General features: G+C 38.9%; 4 protein-coding genes across 8 annotated transcripts; 3 read left to right on the top strand and 1 right to left on the bottom strand.

Moving 5' to 3' along the window:
* parla (presenilin associated, rhomboid-like a) lies at positions 1–7148 on the top strand. 2 transcript variants are annotated; one of them, XR_005209112.1, is made up of 11 exons: positions 1–159; positions 2809–2992; positions 3090–3194; positions 3304–3436; positions 3559–3654; positions 3783–3932; positions 4677–4747; positions 4846–4947; positions 5103–5164; positions 5267–5364; positions 6547–6572. XR_005209112.1 is itself a non-coding variant. In XM_037787229.1 (10 exons), exons 1-10 carry the CDS (start codon positions 80–82, stop codon positions 6671–6673), a joined length of 1146 nt encoding a protein of 381 aa, XP_037643157.1. In that variant the 5' UTR covers positions 1–79; the 3' UTR covers positions 6674–7148. The 2 variants fall into 2 exon arrangements, 1 of the variants encoding a protein (XP_037643157.1); XM_037787229.1 differs by lacking the exon at positions 5103–5164 and having other exon boundaries at positions 6547–7148.
* A 340-nt stretch (positions 7149–7488) lies between these two features.
* Positions 7489–12580, bottom strand: extl2 (exostosin-like glycosyltransferase 2). 3 transcript variants are annotated; one of them, XM_037787234.1, is made up of 7 exons: positions 12562–12580; positions 11455–11525; positions 9618–10066; positions 9421–9491; positions 8911–9026; positions 8319–8778; positions 7489–8032 (listed from the first exon to the last, which is right to left on the bottom strand). In XM_037787234.1, exons 2-6 carry the CDS (start codon positions 11457–11459, stop codon positions 8379–8381), a joined length of 1041 nt encoding a protein of 346 aa, XP_037643162.1. In that variant the 5' UTR covers positions 11460–11525; positions 12562–12580; the 3' UTR covers positions 7489–8032; positions 8319–8378. The 3 variants fall into 3 exon arrangements, with proteins under 3 accessions (XP_037643162.1, XP_037643160.1, XP_037643161.1); XM_037787232.1 differs by lacking the exon at positions 12562–12580 and adding an exon at positions 11988–12062; XM_037787233.1 differs by lacking the exon at positions 12562–12580 and adding an exon at positions 11698–11831.
* LOC119498387 (glyoxal reductase-like) lies at positions 11718–18915 on the top strand. 2 transcript variants are annotated; one of them, XM_037787235.1, is made up of 8 exons: positions 11718–11938; positions 13160–13260; positions 13771–14019; positions 14195–14296; positions 15054–15145; positions 16091–16273; positions 16375–16434; positions 18175–18915. In XM_037787235.1, exons 1-8 carry the CDS (start codon positions 11799–11801, stop codon positions 18268–18270), a joined length of 1023 nt encoding a protein of 340 aa, XP_037643163.1. In that variant the 5' UTR covers positions 11718–11798; the 3' UTR covers positions 18271–18915. The 2 variants fall into 2 exon arrangements, with proteins under 2 accessions (XP_037643163.1, XP_037643164.1); XM_037787236.1 differs by lacking the exon at positions 11718–11938 and having other exon boundaries at positions 12937–13260.
* A 730-nt stretch (positions 18916–19645) lies between these two features.
* On the top strand, positions 19646–23312 carry LOC119498389 (uncharacterized oxidoreductase ZK1290.5-like). The gene is made up of 7 exons (XM_037787237.1): positions 19646–19747; positions 19862–20110; positions 20259–20360; positions 21524–21615; positions 21758–21940; positions 22962–23021; positions 23150–23312. The coding sequence occupies exons 1-7, from the start codon at positions 19672–19674 to the stop codon at positions 23243–23245; spliced, it is 858 nt and encodes a 285-aa protein (XP_037643165.1). The 5' UTR covers positions 19646–19671; the 3' UTR covers positions 23246–23312.
* Positions 23313–25998: the final 2686 nt, after the last annotated feature.

Genomic DNA, 25998 nt, shown 5'->3' with positions numbered 1-25998 from the left:
GTCGGAGCTTATAGAGGAGTCCCTGAACGCAGCATGAGCTCCAGGGGGCGGGGCTTCAGAGCAGGAGGTCATAACAAACATGGCGTGGAGAGGATGTGTAGTGAAATGGGTTAAAACAGAGCTCAACAGATCCACCAACGCTACTACACGAAGCTCCAGGTGAGCAGATATATACAGCTGTTTATGTCGCAGTGTGTCTAAACAAGAACAACATTGACAGGACGTGTTTGTGTGCTTGTCTCTCGACCAGCAGTGTGTGATTACCTAACTGTTCCCACTGTCATTGTGAAGAGATCTACGAGGCTGCAGACAGCTGCATGTTTCATGTGTTTACTGTGAGGACCAGCACAGTCTTATGGTTTATAAGGAGTTAAGTAGCATAAATAGTGTCCCACTTTTTCCTACTGTCGGATGTTTACCCTATTAAATATAAAGCCTAGCCTACTGTATGTAAATAGCTATGGTTTTGCCCATAGACTCTTTAGATACAGTCTATGGTTTTGCCCATAGACTCTTTAGATACAGTCTATGGTTTTGCCCATAGACTCTTTATATTCAGTCTATGGTTTTGCCCATAGACTCTTTAGATACAGTCTATGGTTTTGCCCATAGTCTATGGTTTTGCCCATATGCTCTTTAGATACAGTCTATGGTTTTGCCCAAAGACTCTTTATACACAGTCTATGGTTTTGCCCATAGACTCTTTATATTCAGTCTATGGTTTTGCCCATAGACTCTTTAGATACAGTCTATGGTTTTGCCCATAGTCTATGGTTTTGCCCATATGCTCTTTAGATACAGTCTATGGTTTTGCCCAAAGACTCTTTATACACAGTCTATGGTTTTGCCCATAGACTCTTTATACACAGTCTATGGTTTTGCCCATAGACTCTTTATATTCAGTCTATGGTTTTGCCCATAGTCTATGGTTTTGCCCATATGCTCTTTATATACAGTCTATGGTTTTGCCCATATGCTCTTTAGATACAGTCTATGGTTTTGCCCAAAGACTCTTTATACACAGTCTATGGTTTTGCCCATAGACTCTTTATACACAGTCTATGGTTTTGCCCATAGACTCTTTATATACAGTCTATGGTTTTGCCCATAGACTCTTTATATTCAGTCTATGGTTTTGATCATAGACTCTTTATATACAGTCTATGGTTTTGCCCATAGACTCTTTATATTCAGTCTATGGTTTTGCCCATAGACTCTTTATATTCAGTCTATGGTTTTGCCCATAGACTCTTTAGATACAGTCTATGGTTTTGCCCATATGCTCTTTAGATACAGTCTATGGTTTTGCCCAAAGACTCTTTATACACAGTCTATGGTTTTGCCCATAGACTCTTTATATTCAGTCTATGGTTTTGCCCATAGACTCTTTAGATACAGTCTATGGTTTTGCCCATAGACTCTTTAGATACAGTCTATGGTTTTGCCCATATGCTCTTTAGATACAGTCTATGGTTTTGCCCAAAGACTCTTTATACACAGTCTATGGTTTTGCCCATAGACTCTTTATATTCAGTCTATGGTTTTGCCCATAGACTCTTTAGATACAGTCTATGGTTTTGCCCATAGTCTATGGTTTTGCCCATATGCTCTTTAGATACAGTCTATGGTTTTGCCCAAAGACTCTTTATACACAGTCTATGGTTTTGCCCATAGACTCTTTATATACAGTCTATGGTTTTGCCCATAGACTCTTTATATTCAGTCTATGGTTTTGCCCATAGTCTATGGTTTTGCCCATATGCTCTTTATATACAGTCTATGGTTTTGCCCAAAGACTCTTTATATACAGTCTATGGTTTTGCCCATAGACTCTTTATATACAGTCTATGGTTTTGCCCATAGACTCTTTAGATACAGTCTATGGTTTTGCCCATAGACTCTTTATATTCAGTCTATGGTTTTGCCCATATGCTCTTTATATTCAGTCTATGGTTTTGCCCATAGACTCTTTAGATACAGTCTATGGTTTTGCCCATAGACTCTTTAGATACAGTCTATGGTTTTGCCCATAGACTCTTTATATACAGTATATGGTTTTGATCATAGACTATTTATATACAGTCTATGGTTTTGCCCATAGACTCTTTAGATACAGTCTATGGTTTTGCCCATAGACTCTTTATATACAGTCTATGGTTTTGCCCATAGACTCTTTAGATACAGTCTATGGTTTTGCCCATAGACTCTTTATATACAGTCTATGGTTTTGCCCATAGACTCTTTATATACAGTCTATGGTTTTGACCATAGACTCTTTATATACAGTATATGGTTTTGATCATAGACTCTTTATATACAGTCTATGGTTTTGCCCATAGACTATTTATATACAATCTATGGTTTTGCCCATAGACTATTTATATACAGTCTATGGTTTTGACCATAGACTCTTTATATGCAGTCTATGGTTTTGCCCATAGACTCTTTATATACAGTCTATGGTTTTGACCATAGACTCTTTATATGCAGTCTATGGTTTTGACCATAGACTCTTTATATACAGTCTATGGTTTTGACCATAGACTCTTTATATACAGTCTATGGTTTTGACCATAGACTCTTTATATGCAGTCTATGGTTTTGACCATAGACTCTTTATATACAGTCTATGGTTTTGCCCATAGACTCTTTATATACAGTCTATGGTTTTGACTATAGACTGTTGTGCTGACTGTTATATTGCTTTCCATTATGTCATACAGGTGTTCATGTTATTCTGTGTATTTACCAGAGCTATCTGTACATTTTAAATGTTTTAATACTGTATCTACACATTTTTTTTGGCAGACTGAACCCCCAAATCCAACAGAGGTGTGGTTTCCGTCGAGAAGCCAAAAAGCCAGATACAAAGAAAGGAAATGTCACCCAAGAAACAAAACCTACACCCTCTGAGGCTGGCAAGCCAGGTCCTCCACCTCTTCCCAAAGTCCCCAGGCCGACGCTTTTCAAACCGCTGATGTTCACAGTAGGGGTAGGTCCTCCCATTCTTCCACTAGAACGAGAAAATATATGCATTGGTTTGGGACAGTATGATGGCGTTGGTTGGTTCTTGTCTGACTCCATGTCAGTTTACAGGGTGCTCCTTTGGTGCTGCAGCCATTCTGCAATATGAGACCCTGAAGTCAAGAGTTCAGTCTGCAAAAGATGAGGAGGATTCAGAAAAACTGTTACAGGTGAGGTTCTCATGATACAAACTGCTGGCTCTCTCCTCCACTGCTGTCATATATATATATATATATATAGCCAATGTAACTAATAGGTGAACCATTCATATATTCCCAGGGGTCTCAGAACATGACGTACTGGCATGAGTGGTGGAACCAGCTATCAGGCTTCCAGCAACAGCTCATCCTCCTGATGTCCATGGTGGACGACTTCTGGAGCAGCCTCACAGAGGGACAGAAGACGGCCACCGGTAACTTATTTTGCAGACACAGACTCCTTTTGTCCTTGTGCTTCTTCAACTTTAATGGCTAGCATCAACATCTTTACATGTGTTTTAATATAATCCCACATTTCCTTATTACTGTTTTCCAGGCATCATTGCAGTAAATGCTGTAGTCTTGTGTTGCTGGCGGATCCCTTCAATGCAAAGAACCATGATTAAGTACTTCACGTCCAACCCAGCCTCCAGTGAGTATGCGTGTTCCATACCACCAAAGTGCTTACACAAGGACAGTAAAGGCAACGCTCTTTTTGCACGTGTAAAATTTGCAGCTGGATCCACTGGACATGGTCTTCTTTTTTCTGTTCCCCACCAGAAACACGGTATCTTCCCATGGTCCTGTCCTCCTTCAGCCACTACTCCATCGTCCACATGGTGGCCAACATGTATGTCCTGTGGACATTCTCATCAGGAATTGTCTCTCTCTTGGGGAAGGAGCAGTTTCTTGCAGTCTACCTGTCTGCTGGTGAGTAAAATAAAGAATAAGACTGGCGTCTGATAACATTTAATTGATTATAAATCCAGTATTGAATTTATCAAACTCAAATCCCTTTTAATCTCGTACAGAATACATTTAGGTTCAGCTGTTTTAAGTAATACAAGTTATAAATAACTTAAACTTTAACTTAAACTTCCTGAATTTCATTAGACTCATCAGTCTTGGAGCTTAACACATTTGGGTATTTTAACAGTTGGCACCAGTTGGTAAAATATATGGTGATTTTAACTGAGAAAATGGGAAAATAAAATAAAAAAAGAGGATTAATTAAAGCTAGATTTGGTAATCTTCTTCAAAAATATTTTTACATCCCGAGCTCCATCAATAAATCAAATGCTCTGACAAAATGCATGTGGCTTTTGCAGGACTGTAATAAGTTTGTCCAATCATTTCATTCGGCCTACCTGTCTGCCTGCCTGCGTGCACACTGCCCGTGCACTCATTGCGTGTCACCGGAGTCTTTCACAAGCTGCTAGTTTGACAGCTGTGAGTGCTAACATAAGCCATGTTCATTGTTTATATTCATTATGATATGTCTATGTTACATAGCTACTTTCATTGGAAGAGAGTTAGCGACACTGGGCTGTTTTTTTCGGTTGGATAATTTTTTAAATCTAGCGTTCTCTTTGTAGTTTCTTAAGATTACCAAGATTACTTTAAGTTTTTTGGAGGAAGAAAGAGCAATATCTCAATCATAATGTGTATTTTCAGGTGTGATTTCCACTATGGTCAGCTACATGTGTAAAACTGCCACTGGACGTCTCCATCCATCATTAGGAGCGGTGAGATTTTTTATATTTGTTAAAATATTCATACAGCTTAACCCAAAAGAAGTACAGTAATCCTCATGTTTTGTCCTGTTTTTTTGTTTGATCCATAGTCAGGTGCTGTCATGGCAGTACTGGCCGCAGTCTGTGCAAAGGTGCCAGAGGCTAAACTAGGCATCATCTTCCTCCCCATGATCACTTTCACTGCAGGAAATGTAAGTGATGCACAAAATGTGTGCGTGTGTGTTTGTGTGCACTCCCTGCCTTGAAATACATTTCCTTGTTATGTAGATACACGCCTCTGAAATGTAATGAGTAAATTTTTTTGGTAATAGGGTGTTAACACTCCTATGTTGTGTTCTCACTGCAGGAAAGAGATGTAAATCTGTGCATGAACAAAACGGACAAAGTCCAGTGTGTGTGAGTGAATGTGTAAGTATGCGTGTCTGAATGCATGGCAGAGAGATAGTTGTTGTTGATTTAGTGCAGCACATTGTGTGTAACTTCAGGTTCCTGTCATTGGTCTGCCTTTAGGCTCTGAAAGCGCTCGTTGCCATAGATACAGCAGGGCTCATACTGGGATGGCGGCTGTTTGACCACGCAGCTCACCTTGGCGGAGCCCTCTTTGGAGTGTGAGTGTTCCTCTTACATTGAAAAGAATAATGGTTTATGGTTTTCATAAACAACAAAGATTCAAAACTCTACAGATGATGTATAAATGATGCAATAATACAGAAGTGTTTTATATTGTAGGAGAATGTCTTTAAGTTTTACAGTTAAGAGACAAAAAGTTTAGGCCCACATTGTAAGAAAAAATACAGTGAAAGAATAAAAAGTATTCCCGTAGCTGAGCTTCAGAGCAAAATCTCTCACCACAAAGTCCATTTAGTAGGTGCTTTCGATCATGTCACATGATCTTCATCAGCTTAAAAGGTGAGGTTCAAAGTTCTTTAATTGCTCAGAAAAAATAATTTGAAGATCTACAATTCCTTGACAACTTGGACGAAATCTATTTGCTGATGAACAATGTGATTCAGTCAAAAGCTCCAGAACTGCTACTAAATGGACCTTGTGGTCACACTCAAGTAGAGCTGCAACGATTAATCGATTAGTTAGTCAACTATTAAATTAATCGCCAACTATTTGATAATCGATTAATCGGTTTGAGTTTTTTTTTTTTTTTAAAAGTCAAAATTCTCTGATTCCAGCTTCATAAATGTGAATATTTTCTGGTTTATTTACTCCTCTTTGACAGTAAACTGAATATCTTTGAGTTGTGGACAAAACAAGACATTTGAGGACGTCATCTTGGGCTTTGGGAAACACTGATCGACATTTTTCACCATTTTCTAGACCAAACAACTAATCGATAAATTAATCATCAGATTAATGGACGATTAAAATGATCATTAGTTGCAGCCCTACACTCAAGGTCCACTTACCAGCCTTTTTTTCAGGATCTTTCAAACACATCTGACTGTCTTTATCAACAGATGTACAATAGAAGGCTCAATTGTCATCACATGAACCAAGTATGGAATTTCTGTCATGTGACCATAGCTGATTAAGACATTCATCAGCTCTTATCACATGAAACAGTTACTGTAAAGATAAATATATACTTACATACTATACAATAGAATTCTATTATTGGATGTTTTTACAGTTATTCTTGTAGCTGGAACTTGAGCTTTATTCTGGTTACACTGGCATAAATCTTTTCAAAGGATGTTATTGTGTATTTATATTATGCGGTTTGGTAGTATCCTGTCCTGCAGTACGTTTTAACCGTCTCCATGTATCTTGTCCTACAGATGGTATGTGGCATATGGTCACAAACTGATTTGGAGAAAGAGGGAGCCTCTTGTGAAGATGTGGCATGACATGCGTTCTCCAGGTGCTAGTGGATCCAGGCCAGGAGGTGGACCTGGACCACAATGACACTCTGACAGGATCCTTTTTTTTGAAAGAACTGGAGTCCACAGTTACCCCAGACTATGCAAGGACACTTTTATCCACCAAGACGGAGTCGGGTGTTATTGTTTATTAACAAATGTAGTTTTTCATTTAAGGTTAGTAATGAGAATAAGCTGATTTAATGGTATGCAGACAAATCGGGTAAGACCTCACACCTGGTGTTGCAATCCAGCTGTTTACTGTGTAGACTGCTAACATCTGCCGCGCTACAAGTAACCACTTCAAGCTGCAAAATGAAAATGTCATCACTCTTCTACCTCGTAATTATCCGGAGATGTTTAACCTTCAGCCTTCATGTTGGCTTTTTCCTGTTCATATTTTTGAAAGAGTGCTGATACAATTCAGTGATTGAAACATTTGCTGAATTCAATGTAATATACAGTCCTGTGGGCTGGTCTTATGTTGCTATTAAAACTGGAGTTTCAACAATCAGAGTTAATTACGCATTAATATTTTCATTTTAATGAAGCGGGAAAGTTAGTCCACATTGAAACCAGAACTTAACTCATAATTTTTGACAAGTGGGAACTCCTAATTCTACACAAGATGCATCAATATGTCAGTAATTTCCCTTGGAAGCCCTGAAAACAAAGGTGGGCTTTTGCAAAAAAAAAAAAAAACATTGGAGCAATGACACGACCCACTCCTTGATTTGGCACCATCACTTGATTCGTCAATCATTCAGTACATCTCAGGATCTTTGACCTCTGTTCACCTGTTCACCAGGCTTAACTCTTATTAACTGATGTCATAATTATAAAATTAATCCACAAATTCTGTTCAGATAAATAGTGTTGACTTTATTTAACTGAATCACACGATACAGTCTTACAAGCACACATTTAAAAAATGATTATCCACGCATGCATAGTACTGTTCTACATAAATATCATGTTAGAACGTACATGATACCTGCAATAATTCCATTTTATTCAAATTCACACTTTGGTGGAGGCTCTTTTTTTGGCCAAAATTTACTTAAGAATACCTACATCTTTTAACAGTCATTTTTAATCTGTAGGGACTTTACACAAGCACATCAGAAAAGTGTCATATTCTATAAACAACTATAAATGTATTAAAACCAGAATTAGAAGGAGACAGCATCAAGACAACTGTAAATTGTGGTTACAAACAAGGCAAAGCAGATCCAAGACTGACACCTGCTGGCTATAAAATAACTACAATCCACTGAGAGAGTTATTCATCTTGAAGGAGAGGCAGCTTTGGTTACAATATACACATTACCTTATCAAATATGGACGTTTCATCTCGACAGGGCCATGTGTAGAAAATTCTGATTGTGCAAAATCCATGATAGTCCTGCAGATGCAATGGTGAAACGGCTCAGTATCATGAAATACAAACACATTGAGCAGGTAAACTTTAAGCAAACAAGTCAAATATTCTTATTAAAAAAACATTTTGTACTGTATTTCACCCTCTGCTGAAACGCTGTCATATCACTGTTGTTTTTTTTTGCAATAATGTAATCAAAACTTGAAGAGATTTGGCCCATGAAATTTGAAATTCAGCTTCCTACACATGCAGAGTGTCTAAACAAGAACCTAATCCTGAGCCTAGACAGGTGTAAATTAATCAGACTTACCAAACTGTTACTTTAGTCTGTCTGTCTTCAGTCTAAAACAGTCAGCGGTGTGGCAGCTCCTCAGCCTCTACTCTTGTGGTTGGCATAGCTGGGGAAGCCAAACTGGGAGACCATCAGGTTGGAGAAGCAGAGCGGCATGAAGCCGTAGATCTCTGTCAGCCTGTTCAGGCAGAAGGATCTCTGAAGAAGGTGTTCGGGGCGATGCCACATACCCTGGTACCCGCTGCTGGCATCCTTTTCCAGGTTGCGGAGGTCCACGGGTTTGACAAAGACCCCAGAGGGTTTGTTAATGCTGCCTATAGAGTGTTTCTTCAAATCCAGCGCTACAGCAAAGTTCATAGCAATGTCATCACAATTCTGTGTTTCATCCACCAGCGCGTGCACTGCTCGAGGTTGGTCCTGGAAGAGCTGCAGGTAGCGACGGTGGAAGAAGGCAGCACCGATTAACACCATGGAGTATCTGCAGTGAGTCGATCGAGATAAAAGTATAAAACATCAAAGTAAGACCAAACCAAACAAGCAGCCAACAAGCATGCATTTCATGTTGAAGCTTGAAAAAATGATGACAAATTTAAAGAAAAGCAGTACTTACTTGTCACCTCCAGCTGTTTCTGGGTCCTGTAGTTCAAAGCTGCCATAACTGTACACTCCTCCTGGTGTTGAGACGTGTTTCCGTGGGACGAAGCCAACAATCTGGTCTGGAAATTGCTGCGGAACCAAAAACAAAAACAACTTGTGCTATACCTGCTTATGTCAAATCACATTGTGTACGGTGCAGTGCCACAGTGGTTCTCAACCTTTTACATTTGCGACCCCCCCCCTCAATATAGCACGCACTGGTGAATTTATTTCTTCGTTGGACTACATTTACCATCAGCACTGATTGGACATCCACATAAAAGGTGGAAAAATTTCCCTTTAATATAATTTCCGTTTTTTATTTTTTTTAATGATCTTGTGACCCCCAGGTTTTGAACCACTGCAGTACCACATGAGGTTTTTGCATTTTTATTTACATAATCAATTATCAAGTTATGCCCAAATGTTATTTAGATACAGAATGTTAATCACTGTCATCTACATTGTCCCTGAAGGATATTACCTTCCAAACAGAGAGAGCGAAACTGATGTCAGGAACACTGACCAGGGTGTCGTCATCCAGCATCAGCACAGCTAAGAATCGAAGCAAATATCAAACAAACGCCACTGGAAAAAAAATGTTGAAAAAGGCACAACATATAGGTCTACATAATCATATTTAGTGGCATACACAATATGCAAGCTGATAGATATACTGACCATCAGTATCAATCTCAGGGAATGGTTGTAGTCTGTTGCGCATCAGATTGACGGTCTGCTCCTTAAAGACCACAGGGACCGGATGAGGCCCCAAAGAGTTCCATAACTTTAGGGGTGTCTGCTCCCCGATGTTGTTCCAGACTATGATGATCTGCTGAAGATGAGGCACTGCCTGGTAATGGTTTAGGAGTCTGAGCAAAATGTCTGTGCGGTTGTAAGTTTGGATGATGATGGTGAACCTCTGCTCCTCCTCTGTGCTGTCACCATGGTGACCCTGTGCAGGATTCTCCTTTTGTGACGTTGCCCTGCGTAGCGCTCCCAGGACCCCGACGCCTCCTTGGTCCTCGGCAGGGGGCAGCAGAGCGGTCAAGGCTGCACCGACCAGGAGGAGCAGCAGGATTGGCCAAACCAAATAGGCCCGCCGGAGTCCCACGCAGCATCGAGGGACCCTGCTCCATAGGAGACACACAGATGGGCAGGACATCCCATTACAATGTACCCGAGATGCTCACAAGTCATTTATTGCACGTCCAAGTCAAGTCTCAAGTCTTTGAGCTAGAGTCCAAGTCAAGTCTTTGAGCTAGAGTCCAAGTCAAGTCTCAAGTCTTTGAGCTAGAGTCCAAGTCAAGTCTCAAGTCTTTGAGCTAGAGTCCAAGTCAAGTCTCAAGTCTTTGAGCAAGAGTCCAAGTCAAGTCTTTGAGCTAGAGTCCAAGTCAAGTCTCAAGTCTTTGAGCTAGAGTCCAAGTCAAGTCTCAAGTCTTTGAGCAAGAGTCCAAGTCAAGTCTTTGAGCTAGAGTCCAAGTCAAGTCTCGAGCCTTTGAGCTAGAGTCCAAGTCAAGTCTCAAGTCTCTTCTGGTAGTAATGAACGTTCTATCATCTGCTGCATGCTGTGCCATCATCACTCCTTCATCTATTACCATATAGTATCAGCACTGATTGGTTGTTTGGCATATGATTACTTTAAACAGGCTATTGCAATGCAATATGAAAATCAAACACAATGAAAACTTGCCTTTAAAGTTTTTTGGGGTTTGTTTTCCCACTAAAAATGTATATAGACTAAGTTTAACTAGCTTTATTATTAGGCATGCTATAATAACCGTAACTTATTTTTCAAAAACAGTTAGAGTACAAACATATTGTGTAACTCCACCTGGTCTCCAACTAATGATATATTATAAGCTAACTTAACACATCACTCTAGCCTCTCAAACCTAGAGATCTTCACAAGTCATTTTTTTGCAAGTCCAAGTCACTGTGTGTGTGCAATTGAGTCCAAGTCCAAGTCCCCATCTCTGCAATGACTCCACTCAGGATACATTCACATGCTATGAGACACAAAAGCATGGCTTTACACTCACAGCTGTATTGCAACTAACTTATTTTTATGGAAACACTTTCACTGGACTCATAAGTATTGCATGTCTATGTTCAACATTTTATTTTGGCCTATGTTTTTATCTTGATGTTTGCACTATTTTAACTTATGTAAAGCACTTTGTAACTATGTTTGGAAAGGTGCTATACAAATAAAGTGTATTATTATTATGTGAGTCTTTTCAGAAAACACTGGGTCCTATCACAAAGTAATTAAATGTCAAAAAGCCTGGTGCACATAAACATTGTGGTGAGAATTTTTGCAAATTAAATGCTATTTACCTCAAAACTGCCTTATTGCTGCATGAAACTATTATTTAACATGCAGTAATCTTAGACCAGTATTAGTTCTGTAAGTAGGCCTATACATAACGCCTTCCTTGAGCCACATGATAGCTATTTATTTGCATTAAACACGGTAGAAGTGACGTTTTATTTCTTTGCAGAACTCATAACTCACCTCATTTTGTTGACACTGCTGCACACAGTCAGTTCACTTTATATGCTCGCCATGTTGGCTAACCAAAGAGCCTGAAAGAAAAAGAGTTCCGACAAGCTAACGTTAGCCGCGACGTAGTGAGTGGGGGGGTCAGTTGTGTTGTTGGTTAAACTGCAAATTGCGAACTAGCTACTTAAAAAATACGTTTACATTTTCTATGTGACAGTGTTTATCAGTTTTCCCTCACTTGAGCATATTTCCTACTTTTTTTGGTAACCGATGCCATCTTTTTTGTGCTAAACTAACGGATTGTCGTTGTCTTTCAGATTTTTTCCGTTGGAGGCACATCTCCACCAACTCCAGAGATGCTATCCCAACGCCGTTGGATTGGGTCGTGTCTACAACGTACGAAAACTCTCGCGAGACTTGCTGCCCCGAGAGCAACATTCCCTTATAACCTGACAAAACCTGTGTATTCATTCATACTGCTCACAGCAACGCTCAGGTAGGCCACGTGTCGTTAGTGTGTACAAAGTAATATTCATAACACATACCCGTGTTATGAATATTACTTTGTAACTTGGGAAACTTCTTCTTCTCCTTCTCCCCCTCCTTCTTCTTCTTCTTCTTCTTCTTCTTCCTCTTCCTCTTCTCCTTCTTCTCCTTCTCCTTCTCCTCCTCCTCCTTCTTCTCCTTCTCCTCCTCCTTCTCCTTCTCCCCCTCCTTCTTCTTCCTCTTCTCCTCCTCCTCTTCCTTCTTCTCCTTCTCCTCCTTCTTCTTCTCCTTCTCCTCCTCCTCCTTCTTCTCCTTCTTCTTCTCCTTCTCCTCCTCCTTCTTCTCCTTCTTCTCCTCCTTCTCCTCCTCCTTCTTCTCCTTCTCCTCCTCCTTCTCCTCCTTCTTCTCCTTCTCCCCCTCCTTCTTCTTCCTCTTCTCCTCCTCCTCTTCCTTCTCCTTCTCCTCCTTCTTCTTCTCCTTCTCCTCCTCCTCCTTCTTCTCCTTCTCCTCCTTCTCCTTCTTCTTCTCCTTCTCCTCCTCCTTCTTCTCCTCCTTCTCCTCCTCCTCCTCCTCCTTCTCCTTCTTCTTCTCCTCCTCCTTCTTCTTCTTCCTCTTCCGTGTTATGAATATTACTTTGTAACTTGGGAAACTTCTTCTTCTCCTTCTCCTCCTTTTTCTTCTTCCTCTTCTCCTCCTCCTCCTCCTCCTTCTTCTTCTCCTTCTCCTTCTTCTTCTTCCCCTCCTCCTCCTTCTCTAACTCCTCCCCCTTCTCCAACTCCTCCTTCTCCTCCTTCTTCTCCTCCTTCTCTAACTCCTCCCCCTTCTCCAACTCCTCCTTCTCCTTCTTCTTCTCCTCCTTCTCCTCCTCCTTCTTCTTCTCCTTCTCCTCCTTCTTCTTCTTCGTCCCCTCCTCCCCCTTCTCCAACTCCTCCTCCTTCTTCTTCTTCTTCTTCTCCTCCTCCCTCTTCTCCTTCTCCTCCTTCTTCTTCTTCCTCTTCTCCTCCTCCTCCTTCTTCTTCTCCTCCTTCTCCTCCTCCTCCTTCTTCTTCTCCTTCTCCTCCTTCTTCTTCTTCCCCTCCTCCCCCTTCTCCAACTCCTCCTCCTCCTTCTTCTTCTTCTTCCTCTTCCGTGTTATGAATATTACTTTGTAACTTCTCGTATAGCTGGTAACGGCACACCGTGTTTATTTAACTGAACCAAAGGATAACACTTCATCATCTATTAACTTCAGGTTGCTCCTCGTTGCCATGACGAACATGAATTCCTCACCAGAGCTGAGTTGTCCTACAGTCCCACTCTCCAATGGTCTGCAGATACCAATACTTGGATTAGGTGTGTTTTGCTTTGGTAAACACTGGGCGTGCACACACATTGTGTGATGTTTTACTGTTATTTCTAAAGCTTGTAAGCCATAGAAGAAGAACAATAAATAAATATCAAATATGCATGATAGTTTATGTATTTATTTATTTATTTGTTTATTTTTCACATCAAATTATTCTTTAATAGGCCATTCTGGGGTGAAACCCTAATGGAAAGAATGACATAATATGATTATATTAGTGTCCATTGCTAACTCACTATTTTCTTGATGAATGACTTTTTCTAGTGTTTTTTTTTTTAAGTTAAATCAGCTGTGGCAGTTGGGTACATTATTAGTTAGGTATTATTATTGAATATATATATTTGTGTCTTTCTTAACAATGTTCTGAATATACTATAAATTTATGTTCTTACAGCTTGGCTATACTCTTTCTGAATATGCCAAAAGAAAAAACATTGGATTGAACTGACATTGTTTTGACTGCTGATACTTAGTCGTTTTCTTTCTCTTTATACCAGGCACATCACATCAGGGCGGATACTCTCACGATGCCATTGTGTATGCACTCACTGAGTGTGGCGTGCGCCACATTGACACAGCAAAGCGCTACGGCTGTGAGGAGAAACTGGGTGAAGCTATCAGAGAAAGTGGGGTTCCACGGAGTGATCTGTGGATCACAAATAAACTGTGGCAAGGGGACTACGGATACAAAGCTGCAAAGAAGGCCTGCCTGGACTCTCACTCACAGATGGGGGTGGAATATTTTGGTATGGGTTGTGATTGATACAGACATGTTAAACCTGTGATGGGCGATCTACTTTCTGATTGTCCTTTGCTTCTTTATTATCATGGCAGTCTTCATTCCCCAATATTGAATGCTGTCTGTTCTCCTCCTTTGTTTTGTTGTCTTTCATTACCTCATCACTTGCCCCTTTTTTTCAGATCTGTACCTGATGCACTGGCCAGGGTCAGAGCAACCTGGTCGCTCCAACAGGGAGATGAGAGCTGAGACCTGGAGGGCTTTGGAGGACCTGAATAAAGAAGGTACAGAACATGGAAGATCATATCGGAAAGTGTGCAATGAGTACAGCACGCATCATTGTGATATAATACTGGCAGGGTGGGTATTTCATAGAGCACAAGTATATATAGTGGAAGAAAATTTCCTTCAGGTCCAATTCTGTGGCTGGTTCAGATGAGTTTTATTCACTGCGCAGTGGAGATAGAAGTTCACAACAAAGCGGCAGGATGAGGAAAGGATGCTGTAGAATTCTCAGTGAGCTTCTGGCCAGGATTATATACATCCGTCCGTAACCGCTTATCCCATTCAGGGTCGCTGGAGCCGATCCCAGCTGACATTGGGCGAAGGCGGAGTACACCCTGGACAGGTCGGCAGACTATCACAGGGCTGACACATAGAGACAGACAACCATTCATGTTCACATTCACACCTACGGGCAATTTAGAGTCCGATTATATACAGGGGACATAACTGGATAAACACATGGTGTGAGCTGGGCTAAACTAATCTTCTCAGGAAGGAAAAGGGATATTGAAACTATCAGGACCCAAATATGAATTCTGTGTCAGTCCCAGAGAGACCCAACTCACAAGTCTGAATGGATTTCTCAATACAACTGTTGCCTCAGAGCAAAAGGGTGATTTGAATAGTTAATGCGTGACCTCTCACAGAGATCTGTTAATCAATGTAAGAAATGGTAGGACAAAGACAATATAGAAAGAAGATGTGAATAAACTAAGAGAGTATAAGATTTTCTTCCACACCTGTTTGTCACTATAGGGCTGTGCCGTGCTATTGGAGTGAGCAACTTCATGGTCCACCACCTGGAGGAGTTAAAGGAAGACTGTAGTATCGTGCCACATGTTAACCAGGTAGGTTTTTAATTATAAAAATTATAAATAAAAAATAAAAAAAAGCCTATAGAGAAATTCAGGCCAGGTGAGATTATCCCCCTCCTCTTTGCCTCAATAACTTTCATACAGTACTAAATCTTTCTGAGTGCTATTACACAAAAGATAACAAATGATTCAATAATAGAAATTTGTTCACCAACATGGTCAGAGTGAGGCATGTAGTCAATGTTTTCCCTTCTGAGATGCTTCACAGCATGAATCATTGGTGTGCTGTTTATCTCACTATTGGACTTTAGAGCGTTTCAACAGAATTGCGTTGCTAGGCAACAACTTGGGTCCACTTTTACTTCCTGTCAGCTGATGTCATTCACAGACATTACAAGAAACGGGCACACATTTGGAATGATTACACCTGTGAAATGTGGTGCCTTCAAATGAAACTCGTGAGCTCGTGTTTACAACATGGGAAGTCGTGTACACGATATGCTTGGCGTTCAAGTGTTTAAGTCGTGAGAACACCGCTGCTAAGCAACGGCAATATTAACGTTACTGTCGGCCTCTAGAAGCCACAGAGGCTAACAATTTAGTAAGCTAGAAAGTGGGTAACATAATGCAGTAAATGCAACGGCATTATGACAGAGGAAAAAGATGAAGCAGTTGGGAATATCAACATTTTCTTCAGACATATTAAATTACGAAGAAAAACAATATACGACTGAAATTACAATATATTAACTTAGTATGTACCGAAAAACTTCCATGGCCTCCGCCATTTATGACAACGTCAACAAACACTTACTAGGTCAAGAATACCTTTCGGGGTTCGTATGGTCTCTTTTGTGAACACGGTAAACACGACCCCATTTGAAGGCACCAATGATCTATACAAGTGAATGTTAAACTGAAGTACCTACATACAGTAACATGCCTATGATGTGTCTTCAAAATGATGTGTCCTACCAGGTGGAGTACCATCCTTTCCAGCAGCCCAATCCCCTGATAGAGTACTGCCGTCAGGAGGGAATTGTGTTTGAAGGGTACAGTCCTCTGGGCAAGGGTGAAGTCCTCAGCGACCCAACTGTTCTCCACATAGCAGAAAAATACAGACGCACACCAGCTCAGATCTGCATCCGCTGGAGTATTCAGGTTGTCACGTTGTTCAGATATTACCTGCCCTAAGTTGAATTGGCCTAACACATATATTCTTTTTTTAACCACAATGCTCTGGTTTCTCTGCTTATCCTTAGAATGGAGTTGTCACAATACCAAAATCCATCAGAAAGGAGAGGATTCAAGAAAACTGTCAAGTGAGTTGAAAATGCATCGCACAGTCTCTGGCTTGATTGGTAAAACCTGTTAAAAATGAAGAAAGGTGAAGAAATATTAATTATATTGTGATGAACCAATCAAGCAGGCATGACAGCACAAATACATTTAAAAAAAATTAGAAACACGGCAAAAGGCTAAAAATTAGGAAAAAAATAATGTATCTATTGTGGGCCTAAAATTAATTATAAGCAACTAAGCAGGATACTGTAGAAATAAAACTGACAACAAATGAAAAACTGAGGAGGCTGTTGCTCTGTTCTTAGCTTAGCTGTGGTTTAAGGGTCAAGACGGGTTTAAAATGGCGTGAAAAAAACATCATGTGGTCTCTTTGGCTCATTTTCAAAACAGTCTTAACATTCTCTAAACTGTAAGTGCAATTGTCACAACTGTTTCATTGGACATCACATCTCTATTGCATGTTTGTAAAAGGTAGCAACTCACCCTAAACATTTCATTCATGCTTCAAAACCCTGTTATTGTGTCAGTAAATTGGCCAACGCCACCAAAATGAGAAGTTGTTTTGTCTTCATGTGAGCTGTACTGGTCAAAGTTTACTGGGAAAAGTCAATACTGTAGGGCACAGAAACAGGATATGTACATGTGTGTATATAGAGTAAATGTATTTGTGTAGCAATGTCTTACATGTATTATAAACAGGAAATTTACCTTTGAGCTTTCATGTAAAGTCATATACAGTGAACAGACAATTTGCCACAAAATGACATCCTTGCCAAAAAAAACAATGAAAGAACCTGCTGTAGTTAAGTTAAAAATAAATTGTACCTCCTCACAGTATATAACACGACGTCATAGATATTTATGATATACATGTATGTCTGACAGATTTTGATAATTGAATGGATCATTTTGCATGTGATGGCTCAAATGATGAAAGAATGTTTAGAAGTTTTGAAGAGTACGACAATCTCACTTTGAGTCAGCTCATTAGTTTTGATCAGCAAGACGTGTGCAAGTGGTTATTGTTAGACTATTGTATTTACTCTTTTGCACACATGTGCCAAAACACGTGCAATTTTCTTGAATGAATGAGAAATTCTAATCTGTTGTGAACAGCAAACTAATTGTTCAGAGATTTTAACTTATTGTTTTGAAAAACATAATTCAAATTTGAGAATTGAGCAAAAAGCAAATGAGACCTGTAATGAGAACTGTAAACTCCACTGCTGTTTCTTTTGAAGCGGTTCAAGATACTCCTGTAGTTTAGTTCCTGCAGAAATCACCTAAACACCACTAGATTTCACTGCATCTGAGTGTAAACTTCAACCTGTTGCAACTGAAGGATAATAGAGTTCTATGCAGAGGGAGATTCCCACAGATCAGATTTTGTTAATCCCTTAAACTTCAATTTTTTTCCATGCGTGTTATTATGAAGTTAACTACAGCATAAGTGTGAAACTAACTAGTGAGAATTTACATTGAAAATGTGTCACATATGCAGTATATCAGTGGGGTTGAAAAGTTCTATGATGTGATTTACATTTGAATGAAAGTATAGATTGATTTAAAAAATTTTTTTTTTAGTGACTATAACCAATTCTAGGTCTCTCTCAGGAGAGCCGACAGTGAGGCAATCAGACGCCAACTCTTACTTTGAGTATAATCTCTAATGTCACAGCCATTCATTTTCTCATTTCACCCCTTCCTCCTCCTCCTCCTCCTCCTCCTCCTCCTCTACCTCTGCTCTCTCACACACATAGGTGTTTGGGTTCCAGCTGGAGGAGTCGGACATGGCCGCTTTGGGAAGCTTGCACGATGGAAGACACGTTACTTGGGATCCAACACATGTGGAGTAACAAAATGTGACAAAACTCTTTGAACTAGTTTTGTCAGTTGGCTGAAGAAATTTGGAGATTGGAATAAGATTTAATTGTGTTGCACCTTGCCTGAAGGAGACTGTGAACTCAGAAGGACAAAAACTTTGTTAAGTGCTGTATTTTATACAAATATGTACATTTTTTAATAATGCAAGAATGACAATCATAGGTAACATAGAAAAGATGATTTTAGAATCCTTTCTAAATGCTGAATATTTACCTGTCACACTGAGGATGTGAATATTTTTGTGATAGAAATATTTCAGCTCAGCACAAGTTAAACCAGTAATGTATTGATGTGCTAAGGACTATGAAGCAAAATGGACAAATCTAAAGCGATGTGTACAAGGAAGGGAAATTCAAATCCTTATTGGAAAGAGATGTAGCAAAGGATTTACTTGAAACGGTAGATACTGTCACTTGATTTACACCAGAATTGTGGTTTAATCTAGTAGTAGTACTCTCAGAATCTCAGGCAGAACAGCAGGGACCACCCAAAAAAAAAACACCCAGACCGACCTTGTTAATTCCTAGAAAAACGATTTAAAAATGGTTTATGTAAATATTTACATAAAAGTAAAATAAAAGTTTCACTTTGACATTAAAAACAACGTTGCACCATGAGAGGGTTTTGTGAAATAATTTTAGTTTGCAGGTCAGTATGATGGTATTGAAAGAAAACATATGTAAAGCTCACAGTAGACAATTATCTATTGATGACACCACTCACTGAAGACACCGCTGCAAAGTCAAATCCAATCCAGACCCAGAAAAACTTGTTCAGTGCAATGACTCCAAATCTTAAGCATACTCTCCCACACCCTGAAGGAACTGGCCTTCTACCTCCGAGAGGTCAAGGCCCAGTTACGTGCTGGTTAATCTTGTGTGACAAAGAGAATTTCCAAACAGACGGGTTAAAGCATAATAATACAATTTATTCCGAACAATCAATGTTGCATAAGTAAAATAAAAGAGTTTACAGATATCTGGATCCAACCTACGTGTCCCTGACAACATACAGTGCATGGGTCAGTTCGCGAAGTCTGAACCCCGAGCTATCCCTGATCCAGCGTTTTTATGGTTTACACAATATCAATAGTCATGAGCTTATGGCACGTGATGTTTTTGCTGCATATCTTCTTCTTTGTTTGTCCTTCTGACTCCTTTCTCTCTTTGACCTTGCAAAAAGAACAGAACATGCCATCCTCCCTGTCCTCGCAAACACTTCACACACAACAAATCCAACAATCAGGTTATTGTAGGTCATTGTAAGCACTTTTGTACATAATAAATCCAACAACCCTCACCCTCGGTGGCGGTGTGCTCTCACTGCACCAGTTGTTCTGGTCTTGGCTTGTTGATTCAGTCTTCCAAGAAACCATGTCTTCTGCACAGGACGGGACTTTTCCCACAGTGAAACTTTCAAATGGGCTGCAAATGCCAATGCTTGGAATAGGTAAGTATCATTTTTATATTTTTAAAAGTGTCTTTGAAACATTATCCATTGAAATAATTATGTATTATGATACGTACACGTCGCAACATGCTCTATCCGTTCCCTCTCTCTAAGGTACATCCCGGGTTGGAGGATTCTCTCAAGATGCTGTTCTGTATGCAGTCCGTGAGTGTGGCGTACGCCTCATTGACACTTCAAAGTTTAACGGCTTTGAGGTGCAGCTGGCTGAAGTTTTCAGAGATAGTGGGGTACCCCGAAGTGACCTGTGGGTCACCAATAAACTCTGGCCATTGGACTATGGATATGAAACTGCCAAGAAGGCCTTTCAGAAATCCTGCTCCCAGATGGGAGTGGAATACTTAGGTAAGGAGTGAAGGGATGCATTCCCTTTTTATACTGAAAGAAGGACATTTTCATATCACCATTTAGTTCCTGTTTTGTTGTCTGTTTATTTCCCCACTTCTCTCATCCATGTCTCATCTCTAATTAAGTGACTGTCTGTCCATTTCAGACATCTACATGTTGCAGTGGCCCAACTCGATGCAGCCTGGAAGCTCCAACAGAGAACTGAGAGCTGAGTCCTGGAGAGCTTTGGAAGATCTTCTTGAACAGGGTAAAAAACAATGAAAGACAACTTAATAATTTATACATTAGTAGTTCATTTATTTGCCAAGGTTGGTGCAAATGTCTGTTTTATTTATTTATTTTTATGAATTCTTTATTGCAAATATAGTGCACATACAAACAAAACACATACAAACAAAGGAGTCATTAATACAGACAAACAATGTCAGAGCCAGGGGGAATCTTTTAAATAAAAACATTAAAGAAAGCGTACAAATAATTAGTTTTTTGCAGCTTTCTTATTTTTTTTGTTAAAAATGGTTTTAATGTACTGTTTGGTTTCATTTTCAAATCTTATAAAAGGGTTTGAGTGGCTAAATCTGTATTTATGAATATGAAATTTTACTAAAATAATGATTAAATTCTTTATATATAATTCTTTACAAATTTTACTATTGTAATTGTAGAAACCAAACTGTACATTATACCTGCACAACAAAAAAATCAGAGACAATATTAACAGTAACATAACAAGACACATCCTTTGACATTTCTGTGACATTTCACAAAAAGAGCAGTCAACACAAATGTCTTTCTTTTTTATTTAAGAATATATTGACTTGTAGGATAATATCTATGTAACATTGTAAAAGAAACTTATAATATTTTCTTATAAAAGAAAATATTTCCCCAGTTTAAATTATCAGCAAAACTAGTCCAATAGGATACAGCAGAGGGGGCACTAGTAATGTCTTTTTAAACAATGAACATATGTTACGATTATTTTTTCTTAAAGTAGTCAGACAAATTTGACCCGTTGAAGTGAACTTAGGGCCCATTTGCATTAATCAATTAGTTAACTAAAATCACATTATTGTTAAACCAGTTTGTATAGAATATGGAGTTATTTTTTAATTTAATATGCCAATTATTTCAGATGAAACACAATTATGTTTATAAATCAAGAAACACACAGTAAAAATGTAAGGCCTCCAATCTCAAAGAAAATAAAATTCAGCATAAAGTTCCAACAAGGGTTGTTTAGAAACTGCTTTATCCAATTGATCTTAAAAGTATTATGAAGACTAGAAAAATCAAGAAAGTTGAGGCCACCAGATGTCTGTTTTAATCGTATTGGTTAGGTCAACCTGAAATTAGGTCACAAATCAACATAATGTATGTGTGACACATTTTACTCTTTTTTTTTTAAAGGGTTGTGTCGTTCCATTGGGGTTAGCAACTTTGTGATTCACCACCTGGAACAGATAAAGCAGGACTGTACAGTGGTGCCACATGTTAATCAAGTAAGTATTTCACAAAGCAGAAATGTTTTTCCTTTGGAAAAAAAAAGCCCAGAGAGAGACATGACCCTTGTCTGAAACCAGAACATACTTTAGGTAGTTAGTAAGCATTGTTATATGAACTAATAATAGCATCTACCATCAGGTGGAGTACCATCCGTACCAGCAGCCCCATAAGCTGATGGAGTACTGCCGTCAGGAGGGTATCGCCTTTCAGGGGTACTGCCCTCTGGCCAAGGGTCAAGCTTTAAGCGACACCACTATTATCCAGCTGGCACAGAAGTATGGACGAACACCTGCTCAGATCTGCATCCGCTGGAGTATTCAGGTAATATTAATGAAAATGAATGTGAATTGTATTGGCAAGAGGAAACGGTATCGGTTTATTCCTAAAATATTATACAGTTTTCCATATCTAGTCAGGTTTAGATGCTGTTGCAGGGTTTCGACTGTATTATTATGATGAATATCATTTAATGGGAGTCCAATTAAATATATTTGTACAACATGTGGCAGCTGCCAATTCTCTGGTGCTTGCTGTCATTTCCCTTTTCCCTGGTGTTTTTTTGGTTGAATTGCTGAGTGATTAGAGGGTTATTCAGTTCACCTGTTGTGCAGGGTGTGGGGACTGGCTTTTAAATGATAGTTGAGAGCAGCTTGGTCCATTCCCCTCTTGGCCAATAAGGTGTAACAACGCCCTTTCTGTAGGGCTTAAAAGAGGAGGGAAACTGCACACCCAGTGTCATTCCGATCTCTCCTTCACTAAATGCAACGCATGTTATCAGCCAAACCAGAAACGGGTCTGTTTTAAACCCTTTTGAGATTCTGTGATCTTTGTGTTTTGCTTATTGAGTGTTGACTATCCTAGTTGGGGAAACAAAATAAATACCATTCAATTGGGTTACCTGCACTAGGACGTTTAGGTGCTATTTGTGCAAGAATCTGGCTTGCAGGCTTTATTTTGTTATTCTAGTCATTTGTTGATTTTCACTGAAACCCTTTATAGCCATTTATTTTAGTGTATTTTATTTGGGGAAACTTTAAAGGAGGGTAAAAGGAAAAATAAAAACAATATTTCAGTTTCCTTAATTATTTGTTATTGTAGAGGCATTTGTTCATTATCGAAGACGCATTTGTTCATTATTATTATTAAGGAGTCATTTTATTTTATATTATTATGTGGATGGGAACTGTATTTCAGACTTCTGCCTGAACAACTAAAGTCTGGGGAAATCAGTACCGCCACAAACATACAGGCACAACTTCAGTCAAAACTTTCAGCATCACCATTTAAAAACCCTTCAAATGTCTGTCACCACAGTGTTGTTAATTCTTGTATTTCCTCTTAGAATGGAGCCATTACAATACCAAAGTCAACCAAAAAGGAGCATGTAGAAGAAAACTGTCAGGTGAGTTGTCAAAAAAATGAAGACTGTTCCAAAATTGAAATGATCAACTACCTTGTATTTATTATAATTAATATCATACTGATTGTTTTTACATTTTTAACACCTTTTCTTCATCCACACTCTTTTAGGTGTTTGGATTCCAGCTGGAGGAGGAAGACATGGAGGCTATAAAGAACTTGCACGATGGGAGACATGTTTCCTGGGATCCAACAAATGTGGAGTAACACAAGGCATGTTTGCTGCAGAAGTAAATAACTAATGTCTGCTGATTAAAAAATCATTTTCATTGGTTATGGATGTTGTGAAACTGCATAAATTTAACTGAGCGTCAGTGATGGAAGCACTATTCAGAGGATTTACTCTTAAGTAAAGTAAGTAATAGTTCCACATTTTGGGAAATACACTTTGCGTGTTCTTGCCAAGAGTTAGATGATAGGCTTCCGCTCTCATGTGTGTACGGTGAATATGAAGCAAAGGCCTATTGACGGAGGCTGGGACACGGGTGTGCAGACCAGATTTTTCTGCGCATGTGTTGTACCCCGAAGATATGACGTGTTGATTACGTGTTACCTAGCCTCTTTCTATAGGCCTTGTATGAAGCTACATCCAGCTAGATAAGCTAGTAGTGTCCAGCGTTGCATACTGTAATATTTCAACGTAAATAGTGTGCAATTTGCGAACTATTGGTTTCATACTAAGGTTTCGGACATACTAAAAAATCTCACATACTGTTTTAGTGTACTAAATAGCATGTTAGTAATACATTTCGGACGCAACCCCAGTTTAGGTTGCAGTGATGGGAGCTGACGGGATGTAAACATGGACCCAAGCTGTTACCTAGCAACAGTGTTTCAGACAGAGGGTAAATACAGGCATATTCAGGCCGACAGTATGAGGAAAATAAAAGTATTTTTGAACATTACAGCATAAAACTCAAAATACAAGTATGAACCTTGAAATTAGCATATATGGGACCTTTAAATAAAAGTAGTAATTCCACAGTGAGAAAACACTATAAAATCTTAATTTCAAAGGCATTATTACCATTAAAACCAAGATGTCATAGACGATGATGCAACTGACTGTCTTGTCCTACACTTTGACTTCAACTGTAACTATACAATTGACGAAAATACACTAAAATACACCATTTATGGTACAATTTATAAAGATAAACTCAAGTGCTCTCTATGTTTTGGCTATGTTTACAGTTTACATGTTGACTGATTACTGGGAGTTTTACTTCAAAACACTATTTATTTCAATATAGCCATGTTACAAATAATATAATATCCCCAAAACATTGAAATACTAACAATCACAACGAATACTGATCAATATTCATACATGACTGAAGAGCACCATGCAGATAAATGGAGAATGGAGGGGCGTGGCCTATGAGGTATCAGTCTAAAGCCAGGTGAAGAGTTTGCAATGGTGGTGGAGCCTCATTGCTTCGGTGCAGCCACAAACAGCCAGAGCACTGCAAGTCAGACAAACTTGACCAAGAGGTCTGCTGAGAAGTTTGCCTTCGGGGATTTCTGCGAGAAACCTCCTTAGGTTTAGGCAACAAGCATAACGTTACTTGGCTGAGTTTAGGAAAATATCGTGGTCTGGGTTAAAATAAACCCTTTCTGGCAAAAAGTCTTGAATGCAAACTTCTCCCATGTGCTCCGCTGTCTTCTGAGACTCACCCGGGCTTCCCATCAGCCCAAACTTTACTGTAGAACCGCAAGCAGTCAGGCTCGTTTGAGATGAACTGCGCCTCGCCGTCCAGCCGTTTCCAGCACAGCAGCCTTCAAAGAATTTACAGGAAGTCACAGGAATAGTCACATCCTGTGAGATCCGGTCTGTAGGCTACTTGTCGTTTGCAGACCATCATCCCAGACATCCTCCGTACAGACTTCATACATGACATGATTCTGTTGATACATTTTCTCTTGCTTAAATAACAGAAAACAGATTTTTTGATATACTATACTACGACTTTTTTCATAAAATTTTTCGACATGCTATACTGACTTTTTTCATGAAATTTTTCGACATACCTATACTATGACTTTTTTCATGAAATTTATCGACATACTATACTGACTTTTTTCATGAAATTTATCGACATACTATACTCTGATTTGTTTTCATGAAATTTATCGACATACTATACTGACTTTTTTCATGAAATTTATCGACATACTATACTCTGATTTGTTTTCATGAAATTTATCGACATACTATACTGACTTTTTTCATGAAATTTTTCGATAAACTATACTATGACTTTTTTTAATGACATTTTTCGACATACTATACTCTGACTTTTTTCATGAAATCTATTGACATAATATACTATGACTTTTTTTGGTGAAATTTTTCGACACAATATATGATGACTTTTTTCATGAAATCTATTGACATAATATACTATGACTTTTTTTTCATGAAATTTTTCGACAAACTATATTGTCTTTTTTTCATGAAATTTTCTGACAAACTATACTATGATTTTTTTTCATTAAATTTTTCGACAAACTACACTATGACTTGTTTCATGAAATTTTTCGCCAAACTTTACTATTACTTTTTTTTATAAAATTTTTCGCCATAATATACTGACTTTTTTATGACATTTTTCAACAAACTATACTCTGCCTTTTTTCATGAAATTTTTCAACAAACTATACTATGACTATTTTACAGCACACTATACTATGACTTCATCACTTTTTTCAACGCACTATACTATGACGTTTTACAACATAATATACTATGATGTTTTTTGACACACTATACTATGACTTTTTCATCACTTTTTTAGATATTCTGTACAAGTCGGGCCTTTGGTTCCGCATTACGTGCATCAATCTTTTTTTGCGCTGATGGTAAAAATGAACAGAATATGACAGAACAAATAATGATTAAATAGTTAGCTTAATTCCAGATAGAAAAGCAGCAACTTCTTCTGGTTAAAAAGTTAAAA

This window comes from Sebastes umbrosus, chromosome 12 (assembly GCF_015220745.1).
Source record: "Sebastes umbrosus isolate fSebUmb1 chromosome 12, fSebUmb1.pri, whole genome shotgun sequence".
NCBI classification, from domain to species: domain Eukaryota; kingdom Metazoa; phylum Chordata; class Actinopteri; order Perciformes; family Sebastidae; genus Sebastes; species Sebastes umbrosus.
The sequence above is the reverse complement of the archived record's forward strand: the minus strand, read 5'-3'. Positions and strand labels throughout refer to the sequence as shown.